Source organism: Rhinopithecus roxellana, chromosome 8, assembly GCF_007565055.1.
Source record: "Rhinopithecus roxellana isolate Shanxi Qingling chromosome 8, ASM756505v1, whole genome shotgun sequence".
Classification (NCBI taxonomy): domain Eukaryota; kingdom Metazoa; phylum Chordata; class Mammalia; order Primates; family Cercopithecidae; genus Rhinopithecus; species Rhinopithecus roxellana.
The window spans coordinates 71614399-71628336 of NC_044556.1; the positions used below are offsets into that span (position 1 = coordinate 71614399).

General features: G+C 44.8%; 1 protein-coding gene across 8 annotated transcripts in view; it reads right to left on the minus strand.

The window, feature by feature from the left end:
• Positions 1-7583, minus strand: part of RCOR3 (REST corepressor 3) — a 57712-nt gene extending 50129 nt beyond the window's left edge. For 4 of the 8 annotated variants that reach the window (XR_004058758.1, XM_030935814.1, XM_030935817.1 and 1 more), the window contains exons 1-2: positions 7137-7583; positions 6701-6757 (exon numbers count right to left, since the gene is read on the minus strand). Coding sequence is in view for 5 of the 8 variants with exons in the window: in XM_030935814.1 (XP_030791674.1) it covers positions 6701-6757; positions 7137-7302 (223 nt within the window). In the remaining 3 variants the exon portion in view is untranslated. Of the gene's footprint in view, positions 1-6700; positions 6758-7133 lie in introns of all 8 variants that reach the window. The other 4 variants (XM_030935815.1, XM_030935816.1, XR_004058757.1 and 1 more) reach the window with 3 other exon arrangements.
• Positions 7584-13938: the final 6355 nt, after the last annotated feature.

The window sequence follows — 13938 nt, forward strand, 5'->3', positions numbered from 1 at the left end:
AACTAGGCCCAAGAGATGACTGATACAGGAAATGAGGGATATTTTAGTGCAATGGTTAAGAGTATGAACTATAGAGCCCAACTCCCAGAGTCTGAATACCAGCTCTGCTACTTGGTAGCTGTGTCACCTTGGATAAATCTATTTAATCTGTCTGTGCCTCAGTTTTCCTTATCTCTAAAAATATGGATGATGAGAGTACCTATCTGACAGAGTTGCTCAAAAATTAAATGAATATAAGTACGTGGCATATGGTAAGCATTATCTAAGATTTAATTATTATTATTACTAGTGTATGCTTATTGAAGACAGTTCTTTCTTAAGTTCCTTCCTTGTTTATCCTAAAAAGGCTTCTTCTCACTGTATCAACTACAAATGAATAAAACCTCAAGGGAATATATCGCAAAAATGGCTGATGTCCTCTCTCGTCAACCCCTTGAAAATGAAATTGAATAGCTATAATGACCTTTATGTTTTTCTCACAATTCAGACGTGATTCCTTTCCTATAAAATAGGAGAAAGTAACATGTACTATTAAAAATAATTTATCTACCTCTTGGGATGCTTTGCATCCAATAAGTTTTACCTTTTTCATTGTAAAAGTCAGAATGAACTAAAACATTAAACAGACATTAACCCCATGTTTATTTTGTTTTTATCTGTAACAATATTTAAGATTATACCTCAAAACTATCTGATATTTAGAAACAGTACTGAGACTCAAACCTGACTCACCAACAAAACAACCATGACTTAAAGTACCTGATCTTCTGAACAGATTAAAAAACAAACCAAAACCTAGATAGCAAGCTACCATAATTTTAAAAGACTATAGTAGCATATCAGTTCTGAAAATAAAATTGTTGAACAATCAGTTGTCTTCAGTTTTAGATAAAACATTTAAAGGTTAATCACTTTGAAATTATTAGATCTTTTAACTGGAGTCTTACATTTATAAGACTGCTGGAGAAAACCAACAACTAGGAAGGGAAAATATAATTCAATAAACTAAGATTTCCACATCAATAAAAATAAAAATCTATTACTTTTTAGATTTCCTTTAGGACATTAAAAATAAGGACTTTGAAGATGATCATGGAACAAATATACTATATAAAGAACTCAAATATTGAGAATATTAAAATGTACTAAATATATTGTAACATTTTACTACTTATATACTAGGTTCTAAATTATATACTTAATATATACCAACTTCAAACTTGAGTAAACAAAGACTTTCCGGGGGCACATGAGCACGAGTAAGTTTCAAGAGAATCAATTTTCAGAACTTTAACTTCCCTGTGTTCTCTTTCCCAAGACAATCTGCCTGAAAACTCACATGTGGTCAAATGGTAAGAGGTTAGACTCATTCTACTTCCATCATCTCTCTTCCCAAATGCCCGTCTCTCACTTAAAAAGAAAATAAAAGGGCACCATCTCTCATGCATTCCAAATCTTACAAGAGTACATGACCCAAAATGTTAAACCCTGCAGGGTTTCAAACAGGGTGTCAGGAAAACACTCCTTTACTCAAGGCACCATAACTACTAGAGTTTTAATCAATTATGCATTAATTGTAATAACTCAAGCCAGAAGAGATGTAACACTCAGAAGCTTACTCACAGGTGATCAATAAAGCACTTTATTTTATTTTACTTTATTTATTCATTTGAGACAGAATCTCACTCTGTCGCCTAGGCTGGAGTGCAATGGTGCAATCTCGGCTCACTCCAACCTCCACCTCCCGGGTTCAAGCAATTCTGCCTCAGCCTTTCAAGTAGCTGGGATTACAGGTGCCCACCACCATACCCAGCTAATTTTTTGTATTTTTAGTAGGGATGGGGTTTTGCCATGTTGGCCAGGCTGGTCTTGAACTCCTGACCTCAAGGGATCCACCTGCCTTGGCCTCCCGAAGTGCTGGGATTACAAGCATGAGCCACTGCGCCGGCCCAATAAAACACTTAAAAGCACAAAAAAAAATTATATAAGATAAAATTCTGTGGAGAAAACGCATGGAAATGACTTCAAAGACGAAAAGGAACAATGTAAACTTTCAGTATGTTAGAAGCTTGTCTACATATTTTACAAAATAGTACTATTACATCACTGTAGTATTTATATTTAACTGGATACATTTAAAATAAAGATATAAAGACTTCATTATCAAAGTATTAGTATTTTCAATACACTACAGATTATATTTTTCAACAATTTAAACGCAGTGACAAGTAATAGATGTTGACTAAAAATATGTGCATCTTTTTTCAAAATTATTTCATGGATATGTAAGTAAAATATTTTGAAAACACTGCTTTATATACAGTATTTTTCACTTAATCTTGTGATATTCTTAACATCATCATCCTTTTACAAACAAGAAAACTAAGGCCTAGAGAAGTCAGGTGGTTCATCCAAGGCTATTACGCCATATTAGATTAAAGGCATATGATAAGAAATGAGGCTCTACACACAAAAACTGTTCTCATGATGTAAGTACAGTTAGTAGGCACTAAATAAAAGTTGGGAAGATCTAGTGAACAATGGAAAGAAAATAATCAGAAATATAGTTAGTAAAGACATTATTAGCAATGGTTCCATAATTAAGGTAAACTGTTCCTAATCTCTTAACTTCAGTAATTCCAATATAAATCTCAATTCTTCTCATATTTCCTAAAATAATCACTTTAATAAATTTTTTTTTTTTTTTTTGAGACCGAGTCTCATTCTGTCACCTAGGGTATAGCACAGTGGCACCATCACAGTTTACTGCAGCCTCAACTTCCTGGACTCAAATGATCTCCCACCTCAGTCTTCTGAGTAGCTGGAAGTACAGATGTGGTATGCCACAATACTTGGCTAATTTTTGAATTTTCTGTAGTGACAGGGTCCCACTATGTTTCCCAGGTTGGTCTCAAACTCCTGGGCTCAAGCGATCCTCTCACCTCAGCCTCCCAAAATGCTGGGATTATACCCATGAGCGTTCGGATTATACCCATGAGGGATAGCCCCTGGCCAATTCATTCTTTACCTGTTTAATTTTTAGCATCATCACTATCACCTTTTCCAATAAAATTAGCCTGCATAAAAAATCCTCTTAATTTTTCTACATTCTGATCACAGCAGATTTTACAAACTCAGCACCCAAGGAATTTTTCTTTCAAATGACTTCTAGAACTATGGGTCAACAATCTCCATAAAGATGGATTGAGTGGTTTAGGAGACAAAGATAATGAGAAAGAGAAGAGAGAGGAGCTAACCATGTCTCAATTTCCATAATTAATAAATATCTTTTTGACAGGGTGCAGTGGCTCAAGCCTGTAATCCCAATACTTTGGGAGTTCAAGACTAGCCCGGCCAACATGGTGAAACCTCTTCTCTACAAAAATACAAAAAAAAAAAAAATTAGCCGGGCACGGTAGCACGTGCCTGTAGTTCCAGTTACTCGGGAGGCTGAGGCAGGAGAATTGCTTGAACCCAGGAGGTGGAGGTTGCAGTGAGCCAAGATCGCACCACTGCACTCCAGCCTGAGTGACAGAGCAAGACTCTGTCAAAAAAAAACTTTTAGTCTATTATTTTTCCCAAGGTAATGTGTTTATATCTCACCTAATTATACTGATGTGAAAAACACAACAACACAACATTTATAATAAAATAGATCAGCGGTATAACGTTGAATGGCAGAGGTCCAGTATTTCCCTGTAAAAAATGCCCAAAAACTGATAATCTACGTTTGATTGATAAGATTAGCCTTTAACAGGTAAGAGAAGCCCTCCTAAGTTTAAATGGTAGTCAGTTTTAATTCTGTCCTTGGGTTCGGTATGCTTCTGGAGAAGACTATTAAGCAGAAAATGAGTAAGTGAACTTAAAGAAAGTGATGTCTAGCCTTATTCTAATAATAAAATTCAATTAGTCTGAGTAAATAAATGGAAAATATGACTTTAATGACTTCAAAAACATTTCAGTGATTTTTTTTTTCTCCTCAAATATTCTATTCAGGTTCAAAATAAGCAAAATATTATTGTGGATTAAGTTAGTTAACAACGGTCACGTAAAACCACATTAATATTATTCTAAGTGATTACTCTCGAAATTTGGAAATTTGCTCCAGTGTTCAGTTTATCCTGAAACAAAAAAGATGCTTTCCAATCATTAGATCAATGCTTTCTAATGTAATGCTATGGCATGTACAAGTTTGTTCCAGCATTAAGTCTGGCTCTTAAACACAAGACTCCTAATAAAACTGTATATAGTTGTCTATGAAATAAATATTGACTCAGAAATCTACCCATTGGGGCAAAAAGATAGATATATTAACTTAAGAAATAACTGTAGCTGCTGAGGTCTAATTTGGAAATAACTATCACTACCAAAACAAACACAGACTCCCAATGAAAGCTCCAAATCAAAAAGGTGTGAATACATCCAGAATAATTCTTCATAATTACAAGTTTTAATCTTTATAGAATTAACTGCCATATGTCCATCATTTAATACTGGTAAGAATTCCATTAAATAGTTTTTATAGGCTGGGCGCGGTGGGTGGTTCACACCTGTAATCCCAGCACTTTGGGAGGTTGAGGCAGACAGATCACGAGGTCAGTTCAAGATCAGCCTGGCTAAGATGGCGAAACCCCATCTCTACTAAAAATATAAAAATTAGCTGGGCATGGTGGCGCGTGCCTGTAGTCCCAGCTACTCAGAAGGCTGAGGCAGGAGAATCACTTGAACCCAGGAGGTGGAGGTTGCAGTGAGCCGAGATCGCGCCACTGCACTCGCCACTGCACTCCAGCCTGAGAGACAGAGCAAGACTTCATCTTAAAAAAAAAAAAAAAAGTTTTTCTAGCCAGGAATACTGAGGCGCAGGGATAGTGTGTGGCTTGCTCAGACCACAAAAAGAAGAGCTGGGAGTTAGGAATTCAGATTTTTTTTTTTTTTTTTTTGAGATGGCGTCTCACTCTGTCGCCCAGGCTGGAATGCAGTGGCGTGATCTCGGCTCACTGCAACCTCAGCCTCCCAGGTTCAAGCGATTCTCCTGCCTCAGCCTCCCGAGTAGCTGGGATTACAGGTGCGTGCCACCACGCTCGGCTAATTTTTTGTGTTTTCAGTAGAGACGGGATTTCACCGTGTTAGCCAGGATGGTCTCGATCTCCTGACATCGTGATCTGCCCGCCTCAGCCTCCCAAAGTGCTGAGATTACAGGCGTGAGCCACGGCACCTGGCCTGAATTCAGTCTCTTAAAGCCAAAGTGTGCTCCTTCCAAATGTCAAGTAAACCCAGAGGGAAGAGAGTGGTGTGAAAGTGCCATTCACCTACTAGCAACATCAATAAAGAAAATTAGCTTCATAAAATATTTAAAATTATTTGAAGCCCATCAGTATATACACTGATAGTCTTTAAATAAAATGTATTCCCAGCTAGTCATTTACAAGGCAACCCAAATCTAGTGAACACTCTTGCATCACTGTTTTCACCTATTAAAAATGAAACTGTCCTGACAATCATTTTAACACTCATTACTTTTTATCCTCCTCATTTGGGACAGGAGGAGGAGCTGCTATCTGAAATCCAAATGGTAGATAAATATCATTTTGCATTTCCTAACAGGTAGAAGAGGGACAAAGAATACACCTCTGTATTCTAATAATTAAACATTCTGTTTCTCCCCAAGAAAATACAAGTAAACTCTTTAATATGTAACATAGAAATCGAAGGTCTGACACAAACGCAGTATTATGAACGGGCACCGGGCAAAAAAATTGACGAATTGTAAGGAGGGAAATAAAAAGGTGGGCCCCTCTGAAAGTCTGTCCAAAGCCTGAACTGAGAACGGTCTCGGGCAGGGTGGGGAGAAGGAAACGCGCTCCACTCCGAGAGGCTCCAGCAAGGGCGCCTCCATATGCGGAACTCTCGCCCAATCCCCGCACAAGCTGAAATCTCGTGACCGCCGGGGAGCCTGTTTGGAGAAAAGTAGACAGGGAGCCCGCAAGCTGGGTTGGCAGAGGACGCTGGAACCTGGCTGCTCGGGGAGAAAATGTCTCCTTGGCAGCTGCAGCCACTGTCCTGTGGTCTAACTTCCCAGGGCTGGCTGGCGAGCGAGGTGTGCCTGCCGCTGGCGTCTCCCCACCCCCTTCCCCCACCCCTTTCTCTCCGCGGCTCCCGCACTCCGCAGAGCTGCCGCGACCAAAGCTACACCACCTAGCCAAAAAGAAAGAAAAGAGACAATCCCCGCTGCGCGCGGGTCGGCAGGGCTCGCCCTTGGCTTCCCCGGCCGGTGACAGCCGCCCTGGCCTCCGCCGCCCGCCCCGGTGCCGAGGCGAGCGAGGTGGCAATTGACATTTGCACGGTTCGTCCACACAGTCTGCACGCCTGCTCCTCCAGCCCGCGGCCTCGGACCCTGGACTCCGCCAAGGGCCGTCTCCCTCTGCTCACCCCGACCCCGCTCCAGCTCAAGGGTCAGGAAGGCGATGCCACCAGCGGGCAAGTGGCCTCCGAAGGGAACCATGTTAACCTTGCAGTGCACACATCTGCCCACACGCCCAGTGTCACAGCCCGGCCAAGCCTGACAGCCTCCCCACCACGGATGCCTGCCCAGCCCAACCCCACATCCCCTCCCGGCCCCATGCCCGGACCCCTAGCCCGTCCACCCCAAACCAAGCCCAGGAAAGGGAAGATAAGATTTTGCTTAAGCAAATGTATCTACCTGGATCAAATTCAGGGATCCGAGCTTGGTATTCGGCTCCGACTCTCATCCCAACATCTGCAAAGCAATGCCAAAAAATATATATAAAAAAAAAAAAAGAAGAAAAGAAAGAAAAAGGAAGAGACACTTAATAAAAAATAAAAATCGCTAGATGGAGAAAGAAGCGGCGGGTGGATGGGAAGATATTAACTCGGGGCACTCCGGGAGATGGCAGTGGATGGGGGCGGGGAGGGGGGGGGCAAGGGCGGAGGATTGGTCGAGGGCGGAGGGACGGGGGTCGCGGGGGTGCTGCTGCACTGCACCGGGAGTTCGAGGCTACCGCAGCGCCCGGGCTCTGAGGGGAGGGAGGGCGGGAGAGCGGCGAGGGGAGGGGGCTGGGGGAGGGGAGGAGGGAGGGGGGCAGGCGGGCTGGCGGGGAGGAGTTCGAGGCTACCACCGTGCTCGTCGTCGCTGCTGCAGCCGCTCTCGGGCTCCGAGTAGTGCAGCCCGCCGTTGGTGGACGAGGCGCCGCTGCCGCCGCCGCCTGCCGGGCTCTTGGCGCTGCCGTTGGCCGATCGGTTCTTCCCCAGTAACTCGGGCCCTTTCTCCATCATGCCGGGCATGGTAGAACAGGGGAGGGGGAAAGGTGAGGGGAAGAGGTAGGCGTCAGGGTGAAGGGGGAGATGGCTTAGAGAGCTGGCGGGAGGGAAAGGAGGAGGAGGAGGAGACGGCGGCGGCGGAGGAGGAGGAGGCTGTTAATATGGAGCCGCCATAACCGCCCCGCTCCGGCAGTAGCGCAGTCGCCTCACAACAACCCGCCCCGGCCCCGCCTCTCTCCCCTCCTCCCTCCGCCGCCGCCCGCCCCGCGCAGTCCCGGGCGCCCCTAGGCCGCGCCGCGCTCTACGCCGCCGCCGGTATCACTCCGCCCCGCAGGGAGGTTCCGGCCGCCTGGGGGGGAGGGGAAGGGGGGAGGGGCGGGGAAACCCCGCTCGCCGGCAGCCAGGCCACCCCAACGGAGCGCTAATAAAATCGCCACCGAGGCGTGGCTGCCGCTCGGGCTTTCTTCCTAGGGGGCGCTCCGGAGCGCGGGCGGGAGGTGCACACGAGGGAGCGGGACTCTTTGCCCTCTCTGGGCGGAAGGAACGCGGTCATCCTGGGAAAGGACCGGCGCGACCCGACCGGGCGACCGCGGGGAGCGGCCCCCCTCTGCGGACCCGGCTGTAGGCACGGTTCGGAGTGCGGCAGACCTCGGATGTCTGGACGGGCAGGCAGCTCAGTTTCCCGGTGTCCACCGGAAGCTTCGAGCTGGGGGCGCGCGCTGGCCCGCCGTGCAGTCGCGCAGTCTAGCTGGGCGGCTTTGGGGCTCTGAGGCCCAACCGGCGAAGGAAGTAGACTCGGCTCTAACGATCTCGACGCTACAATTTTTGTTTCTCAATCTCTGAAGTGGGGCCCAATTCCCTAGAGAGAGTGTGGGGATGACGGGATGAGTTTCCGGGGCTGAGCGATGCAACTGTGTTTTGCTGAAGCCCTTCTCCCCGATCCTAACCCTACTGTCTTATTCTTCCCACATTTCTTTCTTTCTTTCTTTCTTTCTTTGCTGTTTTAATAGCTGGGGAGTGAGTGCTGTGAGTGATGGGGAAATAAGATGAACAGGAGACCTGGTCCAGTAGACGCGTTTTCAGTTGTCGCTGACCTGCGGTCTCCTCTTGGAGCGCTGGGGGAGAGGGCGGAGTCCCCCGGCGGAGGCGAAGCTAGAGCTGCGTTCTGGCAGCGTTTCCAGCCTGGAAGGAGATGTGCTCTGTAATGCTTTTCTGAATTGCATTCGGCGAAAGGAATAGGAAACTGCGTTTATTCCTTCACCAGATTTGAGGGCGTGTGCTGCGTGCCAGGCTGCCTGGCATTGGGGGCTGTTTATGATTTTCTTTTCCTTTTTTTCTCATTCCTTTTTCCCCCCTCACGAATAAGTAGAAATAAGTGAGGATTTAACTGTCAGCGTCTAGTATGCAGATGTTTGCTGAGCGGTATTGGGGTTCAACAGATACTCTCCAAATTCTTGAAAATAAAGATTGTCTTGTAATCATTATATTATGGGTCAATCCAGAGCGGATCAAACCAGAAATGAACGTCTCTGGCCAGAGCAAACCTTACTGAAAGAAATAATATATCTAACTCAGGAATTGAGCCAAGAAAACCCTGGGAAGTGAATATTTCTAAAGTGAAGTGTTTGTGTGTACAAAACTATCTGGTTCTAGTAGTAGACATAGTCTCATCTCTCTATTAAAGCTTAATGTGATTCCATTAAATATTTGAATCATAAAACTGGACCTTTTATTCTGTTCCTTTTCTCAATAAATACAATTCTGAATATTATTTTAATTCCCGTATAGTTTTCCTACAAGGAGAGAATGCCCTGGCCAAATGAAATGAATAGCCATTTTCCTTGACAGTCGTATTTTTCATTACAAATTAATACACTGGTATGTGGGTTTTTGTGCAGCAGCTTCTAATGAACATGATTCAGCTTCTTTGGTCCTGTAACACAAAAGCTAGACCCTGTCAAATGCTACTCACTCTGAGGCCTCTGAGCCAGCCAGCTTTCTAACACCCAACGTTGTGGCGCCCCATGCACTTTCCTGCAAACAGGAATCTGCGCATAGATCAGGAACCAAAACATTGGAAAGATTAGGGGACCTTTGTAACTTCTGTTTATTAGTAAAACCAGTAAAGTGAGAAGATTCCCCTCCAGCACAGCACAAAAGGGCAGACGCAGAGAAGACTGCATTCCACGGTTGGGAACAGAACCTGGGCCAGGGGAAAGTATGGCATTTTTTTTTAAACCTATTTTTATTTTATTATTTTTGAGACGGAGTTTCACTCTTGTTCCCCAGGCTAGAGTGCAATGGCAAGATCTTGGCTCGCCTCGAGCTCTGCCTCCCGGGTTCAAGCGATTCTCCTGCCTCAGGCACCCAAGTAGCTGAGATGACAGGCATGCGCCACCACGCCCAGCTAATTTTGTATTTTTAGTAGAGACGGGTTTTCACCATGTTGGTCAGGCTGGTCGCGAACTCGCAACCTCAGGTGATCCGCCCGCCTCAGCCTCCCAAAGTGCTGGGATTACAGGCGTGAGCCACCGCGCCTGGGGCATTTCTTAAAAAGGAAAATATAATGGGTTTCTGTTTTGTTCCTGAAGAAAAGGAAAGTACCTGAAGCTGGCCTGGTTCTGAATAATAATGGACCTTAAAATGTTTCGGTAGCTAACAAGGACTAATATACAAAGAGAAAAGGTCTAAGGCGAAATCTTGGAAATGCCTGACTGTAACGGGTTAGAAGAGGAAAAGAAGAAGCTGGATAGGGAAGAAGAATGCTTTAGAATGGCGTAACAGGCCGGGCGCGGTGGCTCACGCCTGTAATCCTGCCACTTTGGGAGGCTGAGGTAGGCAGATCATGAGGTCAGGAGATCAAGACCATCCTGGCCAACATGGTGAAACCCCATCTCTACTAAAAATACAATAATTAGCTGTATGTGGTGGCGGGCTCCTGTAATCCCATCTACTCAGAAGGCTGAGGCAGGATACTGGCTTGAACCCGGGAGGCAGAGATTGCAGTGAGCCAAGATCATACCACTGCACTCCAGCCTGGCGACAGCGAGACTGTCTCAAAAAAATTAAAAAAACAAAAAAGAATGGGTTAATAAGCAGTGTCCACTGATGCAGAATCATGAGAAGGGCTTAAGAAAAGACCTTTGGATTTCACTAGAAAGCTGTTGTTTATTTTTTTGGCTGGTGTTTTGCTGTGTTTTTAAAAGTTTTACTAGTTGCATATTTTAAATTTGGAACAGAATATTTTCTCGTAGTTACAAAGTCAAAAGATAGGATGTACTTCAGTATTGTACTACAGATCCCAGCAATGCATAAAGGCAAGGGAAAATGTGTAAGGATTGGAAAGAAATACATAAACCTGTTATCTAGAGAAAGCATGATAGTCTATCATTTTATACATAAAATTACAGTAATCTACGTACTTAGTATTAAGTGATTTTAAGCAAGTTGCTGGATACAGTTAGCTGTAAAAATCAATTATATTTTTATGTGCTAGCATTAAACAATTAGAAAATGAGTTTTTAGCCAGGCACAGTGGCTCATGCCTGTAATCCCACCAGTTTTGGAGGCTGAGGCAGGCGTATCACCTGAGGTCAGAAGTTCGAGACCAGCCTGGCCTACATGATAAAACCCTGTCTCTACTAAAAATACAAAAATTAGCCAGGCACGGTGGTGGGTGCCTGTAATCCTAGCTACTCAGGAGGCTGAGGCAGGAGAATCGCTTGAACCTGAGAGGCAGAGGTTGCAGTGAGCGGAGATCACGCTATTGCATTCCAGCCTGGGCAACAAGAGTGAAACTGCATCTCTAAATAAATAAATAAAATTAGCCAGGCATGGTGGTGCACGCCTGTAATCCCAGTTACTCGGTAAGCTGAGGCAGGAGAATCGCTTGAACCTGGGAGTCGGAGTTCACAGTGAGCCGAGATCACACCACTGCACTCCAGCCTGGGAAACAGAGTAAGACTCCATCACAAAAAAAAAAAAAAAAAAAAAAGAATTTTAAAAAAATTGATATACAAATGCATCAACAATTTCAAATACCTAGTGTTTGAGTTTCCTATGGCCATTGTAACAAATTACCACAAACTCTGTGGATTAAAACAAACTTATGGCCGGGCGTGGTGGCTCACACCTGTAATCCCAACACTTTGGGAGGCTGAGGCGGGCGGACGAGGTCAGGAGATTGAGACCATCCTGGCCAACATGGTGAAACCCCATCTCTATTGAAAATGCAAAAATTAGCTAGGCGTGGTGGCACATGCCTGTAGTCCCAGCTACTCAGGAGGCTGAGGCAGGAGAATCCTTTGAACCCGGGAGGCAGAGGTTGCAATGAGCTGAGATAGCACCACTGCACTCCAGCCTGGGTGACAGAGCAAGACTCCGTCTCAAAAAACAAGAACAAAACCAAAAAATGTATTCTCTCAGTTCTGGAGGCCAGAAGTCTGAAGTCAAGGTGTCAACAGAGATGTGCTCCCTCCAGAGGCTCTGAGTAAGAATCTGTTTCTTGCTTTTTCCAGTTTCTGATGTCTGCTTACATTTCTTGGGTTGAAGCCACATCACTCCAGCCTCTACCTCTCTTATATTAGGACAATGTGATGACATTTAGGGCCCACCTGGATAATCCAAGATCATCTCCTTGTCTCAAGATCCTTACCCTAATCACATCTGCAAAGACCCTTTTTTCAAATAAGGTAACACTTATAGGTTCCAAGGATTAACACCTGATTTCTTTGGGGATCGGATTCAGCCCACTACTCTTAGGAATAAATCTTTCTTTTTTTTTTTTTTTGAGACAGAGTCTTGCTCTATCGCCCAGGCTGGAGTGCAATGGTGCGATCTCGGCTCACTGCAAACTCGGCTTCCTGGGTTCACGCCATTCTCCTGCCTCAGCCTCCCCAGTAGCTGGGACTACAGGTGCGTGCCACCGCGCCTAATTTTTTTTTTTTTTTTTTTTTTTTGTATTTTTAGTAGAGATGGGGTTTCACCATGTTAGCCAGGATGGTCTCGATCTCCCGACCTCGTGATCCGCCCGCCTCGGCCCACCAAAGTGCTGGGATTACAGGCATGAGCCACTGTGCCTGGCTAGGAATAAATCTTATGAAAGATATGTAAGAACTCTATACTGAAAATTATGTTATTGAGAAAAATTACAAGAGACCCAAATGAATGGCTATACCCATGGATTGGAAGACTAGATATTCTTTTTTTTTTTTTTTTTTTTTTTTGACACCGAGTCTTGTTCTGTCACCCAGGCTGGAGTGCAAAGGCATGGTCTCAGCTCACTGCAACCTCTGCCTCCCAGGTTCAAATGATTCTCCTGCCTCAGCCTCCTGAGTAGCTGGGATTACAGTCATGTGCCACCACGCCCGACTAATTTTTGTATTTTTAGTAGAGATAGGAGTGATGGGGTATCTTTTTTTTTCTTTTTTTTTGGGGGGGTGTGACAGAGTATTGCTCTGTCACCGAGGCTGGAGTGCAGTGACACAATCTTGGCTCACTGCAACCTCCACCTCCGGGTTCAAGTGATTCTCCTGCCTCAGCCTCCCAAGTAACTGGGATTACAGGTGCCTGCCATCATGCCCAGCTAATTTTTGTATTTTTAGTAGAGATGGGGTTTCACCTTGTTGGCCAGGCTGGTGTCGAACTCCTGATCTCAAGCCTGCCTCCGCCTCCCAAAGTGCTGGGATTACAGGTGTGTGCCCCTACACCCGGCCTAGAGATGGGGTTTCACCATGTTGGGCAGGCTGGTTTCGAATTCCTGACCTTGTGATCCTCCCGCTTCGGCCTCCCGAAGTGCTGGGATTACAGGCATGAGCCACTGTGCCCGGCCTGGAAGACTAGATATTCTAAAGATATTGTTCTAACCAAATTGATTTAGTAGATCTAGTCTAATCTCTACTAGAATACCAGGAGGGTGTGAGAGTGTGTGTGTGTGTGTGTGTATTAAATTGCAAGCTGATTCCAAAATTTGTATGGAAATTGGGAAGGTCAAGAACAACCAAGACAATCCAGAAAAAGAACAAAGTTGAAGGATTTATACCACCACATATTACTGCTAAAGCAGCTATAAAAATTACTGTGGTACTGGCGTAAGGATAGAAAATAGAAACATGGATCTGAATAGAGTTCTCAAACAGATGCTTATGTGAACATTTTATTTATGCAAAGGTGACACTGTAGTAATGTGGAGAAAAACTGACATGTCAGTAAGTAGTGCTGGGGCAATTGCATATCATGTGGAAAGAAAGTAACCTTGATGCCTACTCATACTGAAAAAAAAATCAAAATACGTTGTGGACCTCAATGTAAAAGGTAAAACAATAACACTTTTATAATTTTAGGTAGTCAAACATTTCTTAAAGAGGACAGAGAAAGCACTGTTTATGCCCGTCATGGTGGCTCATACCAGTAATCCCAGCATTTTGGGAGGCCAAGACGGTCATATCACGAGGTCAGGAGATTCAGACCATCCTGGCCAACATGGTGAAACTGCATCTCTACTAAAAATACAAAAATTAGCTGGGTATAGTGGCATGCACCTGTAGTCTCAGCTCCTCAGGAGGCTGAGGCAGGACAATCACTTAAACCCAGGAGGCGGAGGTTGCAGTGAGCTGAGACCGTGCCACTGCACTTTAGCCTGGACGACAGAGCAAGATTCCA